General features: G+C 32.6%; 1 protein-coding gene across 2 annotated transcripts; it reads right to left on the bottom strand.

Moving 5' to 3' along the window:
* Positions 1-4,110: 4,110 nt before the first annotated feature.
* LOC120113401 (protein HAIKU1-like) lies at positions 4,111-6,431 on the bottom strand. Of its 2 annotated transcripts, none has more exons than XM_039134577.1 (2): positions 6,274-6,431; positions 4,111-6,084 (listed from the first exon to the last, which is right to left on the bottom strand). In XM_039134577.1, exon 2 carries the CDS (start codon positions 5,644-5,646, stop codon positions 4,627-4,629), a length of 1,020 nt encoding a protein of 339 aa, XP_038990508.1. In that variant the 5' UTR covers positions 5,647-6,084; positions 6,274-6,431; the 3' UTR covers positions 4,111-4,626. The 2 variants fall into 2 exon arrangements, with proteins under 2 accessions (XP_038990508.1, XP_038990509.1); XM_039134578.1 differs by having other exon boundaries at positions 4,111-6,036.
* Positions 6,432-6,831: the final 400 nt, after the last annotated feature.

Here is a 6,831-nt window from a genome sequence, read left to right as displayed (position 1 = left end):
TGTGTTTTTTCTTTCTTTTTAATTTTAATTGGCTTTTTATATGAAATTACCGGGAAGCCCTTGTGTGAAACTGTGGTAAGAATCAATAATGTTTTCAGATGATTTTTTACAATAAATTATATTGGAAAAGAGTTTAGATAAATAAATGCTATTAAAGTGGGAATTAATTTGAGAGCATTTTGTTTTGTAATTTATAATCAAATAAATACCCTTGATTAAGACAAAGGGTGTCTTAATATGAGTCAGCTCCCTCCAATCCCATAGAATATGTTCTTTTGACTTTTGCCTTAAAAAGCTCAAGAATCTAATATATCTTTCAATACTATTAACAAAGTGTGCTCGTAACTAATTCGGTATTCTGTTATTAATTCAGACTAAAAAAAAGAACAATGTTTACCCTTTGATATATGTTTAAAACTTTCTAACTTATTGATAATGTATATATATCTTGCAAATTTAGGATCTCACGATAAAATAATATTCTTTTAACATATATTCACAATATATATTTTACATATGTAATTGATCGAATTTAAAATCTTTAAAAAATAATATTATTTTACTAGTAAGATTACGACAGAGGCCACTCTATGTGTGCTATATATATGGTAGAGTGTAAGACTTTTAATTTTGTGGTCGTGGGATCGAGTCTCACGGTGGATAATTTATAATTTTGACTGTCGGAGATATTCTACGGAAGTTACTCTTAATTTAATGTTGGAGGTAATTTACTACCTTACTTTCCCTCATCTCATTACATATGAAAATAGAAAATAGGATAAGCTAATTGGTAGGTTCATTTAAGTATACATGGCAATTGCCACTTCTTTGAGATATGGCACGCCCTGAGTTACTTTTCTATGAAAAGAAAATGAGGTTGACTGATTGAAGCAAAGAATGGTGGGGTAGGGGTAGTTATTGGGTGAATAAAAATGGTCAATGAGGTGGCTGTTCAACAACGGAGAAACGGCTATTACGACCACCCTTCATGGCCGGAAGGAAACGTTTTTAGGGTTTCAAAACCAAATACCCGACCATCCGAACGTACATTATTAGGGGTGTTTATTATCGGGGTAAGATACATCATTTCTTGTATTTTTAATTTTTTAATTTACTCATTAATTTTTCTAATTCTTCATATTTTGTTCCCTCTAAATTATTTTATTTTATTATTATTCATTAAATTTTCTAATTGCTCTTATTTTTGTCGTTTTAAATTATTTTATTTTATTATTATTTTTGTATGACTAATATTTTTTACTATTATTTATTATTAAAATAATTTAAAATATAACATAAGAACAAAAGTTAGAACACTATTATTTAATATTAAAATAATTTAAAATATAAAATAAAAACAAAAAGTTGGATGTTTATTTTTGTCGACGTTAAACGCAACTGTCAACAATTGTAGATGGTGGTCGTTCGATTTTACGACCAAGTCTGGATTTAACCTTCATTTTCTTGGAACATGTTCTAAATTCGACCTCTATTTTAAATTTTTAAAATTTAATAATAAAAAAATTATTTCATTATTTATTTTAAATTATTTTTATATTTTAATTATAATAAAAATTCGACGTCATATCACAATAATAACAAATTAATTATTAAATAAACGTGATTAGAACATGAATAATTTGAAAGTTAAATTAATAAATTTAAAAATAAAAATATAATAAATGAAATAAGAGAAATAATAAAATTCAATGAACATGCATGTTTGGGTAGTATCTTTTTTCGGGGTACTGAAAACAGTTGGCCTGTGCTTCGGCCTGTGAAACTTGGGTACTTGCAAAATCCAAGTACACGTTAGTTTGGATTTTCTTTTACAAACAAATCAATTTTAATTTTTAAAAACTTTAACAAGGGACAAACTTAAAATCTTAAAAGTTTAAATTACATAATATTTAAATATAAAATTTAGAGATCCAAAATACATAATTTAAAAAGTGAAATTTGAACAAAAGAAATATAGTTGGTTTCTTTGAAACTCATCAATGATTGTTGTTAATCATTCTGAGGTTAAATCTTTTATCTTTACATCAAACATTTCAAATATGCAATAACAATGTAGATTTAGAAAATATTTAAACTGAAAAAAGAAATAAGAAATTGAGTAGTGGGTACATGTTTTAGTGAGATTTGGTCGAATGAGGCCTGATCCGTAAACTTGTAAAAGTTAGTGGGTCGGGTATCTAATCTGGAATTTTTTTAGTGAAAAAATGGATAAATTTTAATTAAATTAATAGGTTAATAAGTCGTTGCTCATAGGGCGAAGCCCACCACAACCGTAATAGCAGGCTCATCCTCTTCATGATCATTACCATGCTCTTACTCCGATTCTTCTTTTGGCAATCTAACTCAATTCATGGAGAATCCATATTTCTCATTATAACCTAATTTTTCATTAGAAGCACGTTCGATGGTGGTCAAATGATCACATGACAGTGACAGTGAATTTGATTCTGATGGTGGTCTAATATCCATTTTTTTTCGAGGGATATTAAATTTGCTAGATCCGTCTTCCGAAAATATTTTCCTTATTTTTTTAGCTTCCTTGGTGCCAGAAGATTAGAGATACTTCAAGATCTTACTACGATTGTGAGGAGCAGAGATGAAGTGTGCATAAGATCTTTAACAGGGTATAACAAAAATCCACAATGATATATGTAACAATCTAATCTATAACTATTATCAAATAGCTGTGATTAATTACTTTTCAATATTATGCTCTAATACGTAAGTTGAACAAAATAAAACTAAAATTGAACTGCTCCAAATTACACAAATTATAATGATATGAACAAAATAAATATGATAAAATATAAAAAAAAACATAAACATCATATGAATAAATAAAAACGTTAATATCTATATAAAATTAATTATTTTTACATTAAAATCTATATGAAATTATTCTATTTTAAATACAAAAAAGTTAAAATGATAAGAAATAATTCTCGAAGTTTATCACTTTTTTTTTTTCAATTACACCTTTAAAAAAATTTATTTGGTAATCTACACTCTAAAATTTAGTTCTTTTTAATTAAATCCTTTTTTAAATGATCAACTAACAGTCAATCAATCGTCAATGTATTTACTAAAATGATTTGACAACATTGAGAGCACAATTGGGATTTTCTTTTTTGAAAAATAACATAAACACAAAAATGAACTTTATTTCCTTCTATTTTTTTTAATACTATGTTGTCATTCAACACACAAACTGGAATCAAGTAAAATGGCAGCTTGGGGACAAGTTTTGGTGATAGGCATAGATTGGGTCCAAGTTTAAGTTTAGTGCTCCATTAGCAATCTGTGGCCCTGACTGACTGCAGTTTAAGTTTACCTACATACATAGACGCACACTTGTGAATGCCTCAATGATAAATATCAAAACCCTTTGCTTCATTAATGAACCAAGCTCCATTTCCTTTCCTTCCCCCCAAGGAAAGCTGGGTAATAAATGACGTTACTTCAAGGATATAAACGCTTCCCCCTAAAGCTTTGTTTCTATCCCAAGTCCTTAATCCAACTTTCAAGCATATATACACACACACACACGAGGTAAGATCCAGTTACACAATTTAAAATTAAAAAGTTTTACACTGATTTAATATCGTTAGACAGGTAAAAATAAACGGCTGAGATTAACGTTAAGAAGTGAGAAAATCTTAGACCTCAACCGTCTATTTCTACTCATCTAATCTAACGATCCTAGATCAGTGTAAAACTTTATAGTTTTACATTATATAAATGGATCCTAACCCTATATGTATATATACATCAGAAAACGACCTAGTTGTGGACCCATGGAAATGATAACTAGTATGTGCGTACACATGTATATGCAGAAAAGAAAGATGGTTCAACAATCGTTCTTCAAACAAAAATTCCCTAACACACTCCACTTGAAATTCATTTATCCGAGTCCTGAGATATATTATTAGGTCTTCAAATGCATGATATATGATTATTATTATAACAACATGCATGATGATGTAATTGGAAGCCCCAAAATGTATAACCATATCTCTGGCATCACATCAGCAAACAAGGGGAACAGTTGAGCATCATCATACTTCACTGAAATATCTTGAGCAGAAGTAGAGTTTTAACACCATGTGCTTTTATTTTGAATAACATGGAAAAAGAAATAATGAAAGGTGCTTGAATATTTTATTGCCACATGCTCACTAATGAACAAGAATTCAACTAAAACTAATGAGGAATCCACAACAGTACAATTACAAAAGAGATAAAAAAAACTAAATTGCCTACCTATATTTTCTTTTTACGCACGAACCTATGCTCCTTTCAAGTTACAGCTGCTGTCAGGATGTTCAAACTTAGTTATCCAATCTTCACTATTTCCTATGTAAAACGTGTTCAAGAATACAAAGAGCATTGCAGCTGTTATGTAGCCTAAGTGCAAACAACTTGCGAAATGGGTATGGACATTACAAAAGACACAAAACAAATAAAGAAAGAAACACTTACACGAGCAGTATACATTATACTTTCCGACCAAACTTGAATGAGAAGGATATGATTCAGTATGAAGAAAGTCCAAATTCCTCAATGAGTATGGAACTGATGGGAACAACACTAATACAACTTGGATTATTGATCCCTCCATCTTGGACTTGGGTAGGGGAAAAAACCAGGAGACAATGGAAACGCAAGACCAGGAGAAGGTGGAGGTTGAGGCCCTGGACCTAAAATCCCCGACTGACCCATTGGGGAGAAAGCAAAATTGGGACTCAATGGAGGAAATTGAACCCCGGGAGAAAGCAACCCGTAAGGTGAGCGGGGGGACAGCAAATTCATATAGCCAGAAGGTGATGGCAAAAGGAACTGAGAAGTCGGTGAAGGTAAAAGACCAAGCCCGTTCATCCTTGGTGATGGAAGATTGGGCATTCGTGGAATGGGACCATTCATTCGTGGAGAAGGGAGATTAGGCATCATTGGTGGACCATTTACTCCTCTTGGGGAAGGGATTGCCGGCATCGGTGGAGTAGGAAGTAAACCGGAAGATGTTGGTGGAGCATTAGGCTGCCCTGGAACTCGAGGGTGTAGTTGAGGATGGCCTTGATTTCCAACTGGACTTGGATCTATAAGAGAAGTCTGAAGGTATCGCATATAAGCTGATATAGGAGATTCAGCTGTGTTTGCCCATCGAGCATCTCCAGGAACCATAGGTTGCAACATTGTAGGCAATGGCTGTCCATATTGACCAGGTCTAACAAAGCCAGTGTTATAAGGAACCGGAGGTGGAACAGGAGCTGGTGCATGAGAAGGAGCGGGGGCGGGAGCAGGGGCTGGAATGGGAGGAGGAATACGAGGCCGATTGATTGGTGCCAATGGTGGAGGCCTAATTCTCTGCAACCTCATACTTTGGGGTTTGGGAGAATTCTGTGGGGGCCTTCGCAAAGGATCATTATGCAAAGGCGAACCGGTGAGCTGTTGAACAATATTCCGGAAATCATTTTTGCTAATATTGTAAACCTGGGGCTGGGGCTGAGGCTGCTGCCTAGCTGCATTATTAGCAAAATTAGGTTGATGCAATGGGCTCTTCTTTATATTCTTGCCCATTTTGTTCACGCCAAGATGATCATTAAGCCGATTCTTTGAATTATCCATTTCAAAAAACTAAACTGCAAAGTGAACTACAGCAAAGTAATCCCAAATTCCCAGACACTTACAAAGTCAAACCATTCAAAAGCTTCGACAGAAGATCCCAGAACCTTAAAATTCAAGCTCGACACCAACTAGAAATCTTTTCACAACAATATGCTGCAAAAAAGGGATTGCTAAACAGTGTCGACTTTCTCTAGATATCCAGAAGGGTGCAGTAATAAAAAAGCATCGAAGTTTGGGATTCCAAACTCAAATCTCCACCAAAAACCAAACCCTAAGTCTGATCTTCAACGAGAAAAAAAACGCAACCTTTTCTCCAAACCAAAAAACCCTAAAATATAATTTCATCAATTTTGTCCCCTCGGAATTGCCACAAAAACTTAACTCAGGTTCCTGCATCATAAAGATAAAATGTCCAAACTCAATCCATCAAAATTCCCACTCAAAAAACAAATCTCAGATTAGCAGACTACAACAAAGATCAAACATTTATAAAACAATTATCCCCGAAAAGAAAATCCCACGTCATAAAATTCAATAAATTTCACAACAACTAGATTAGAAGTGTTGGTAAAAAGAGAAAATATAAATATAAATGATACTGTGAACGAAAGAGAATGAAAAACATACCAGGTTTTTTAATTTTGAAGTCAGCACGAAGATCTTCCTCCTCTATGTAAAATTAGGGGGGGAAACTGAAATTAAACGAAAAATCTGAAGGAAGAGAAAGCCTGAAAGGAAAGTAAACCCTAGGGCTAGTGAGGGATCTGCTGCAGGAGACTAACGTGCACTGTGGGTCAACATGGAAATGAATCCATCCGTTCATCTTCATTTTTTACTTTTTTTTTTCTCCTGCGTTGTGTGGATCCAAATAATTAGTAATGATGAAATGATGCGTAAGATAAATGGAAAATAAATAATACGGATTATTATTTAATACACAAAGAGTAAATTACCCCATTCCTCAATGAGTATTATACTCTTTCCTATTTTACTCATTATATTTTTAATTTTTAAAATTTACTCAATAAATTTTTAAATTACTCATATTTTGGTTACTACAAATTATTTTATTATTATGATTCTATGACATGATATTTTTTATTATTAAAATATAAAAATACAACAACAACAACAAAAATCTTATTCTCATATGCAATAGGGTAAGGGGGAGGTAGGGTAGTAGGC

This window comes from Hibiscus syriacus, unplaced genomic scaffold, assembly GCF_006381635.1.
Source record: "Hibiscus syriacus cultivar Baekdansim isolate YM2019G1 unplaced genomic scaffold, ASM638163v2 tig00110206_pilon, whole genome shotgun sequence".
Classification (NCBI taxonomy): Eukaryota; Viridiplantae; Streptophyta; class Magnoliopsida; order Malvales; family Malvaceae; genus Hibiscus; species Hibiscus syriacus.
This window is presented reverse-complemented; position numbering and strand designations above follow the sequence as displayed.

Excerpts from the sequence above, each read along its gene's own strand:
- LOC120113401 (XM_039134577.1), bottom strand. The coding sequence starts at position 5,646 with ATGGATAATTCAAAGAATCGGCTTAATGATCATCTTGGCGTGAACAAA.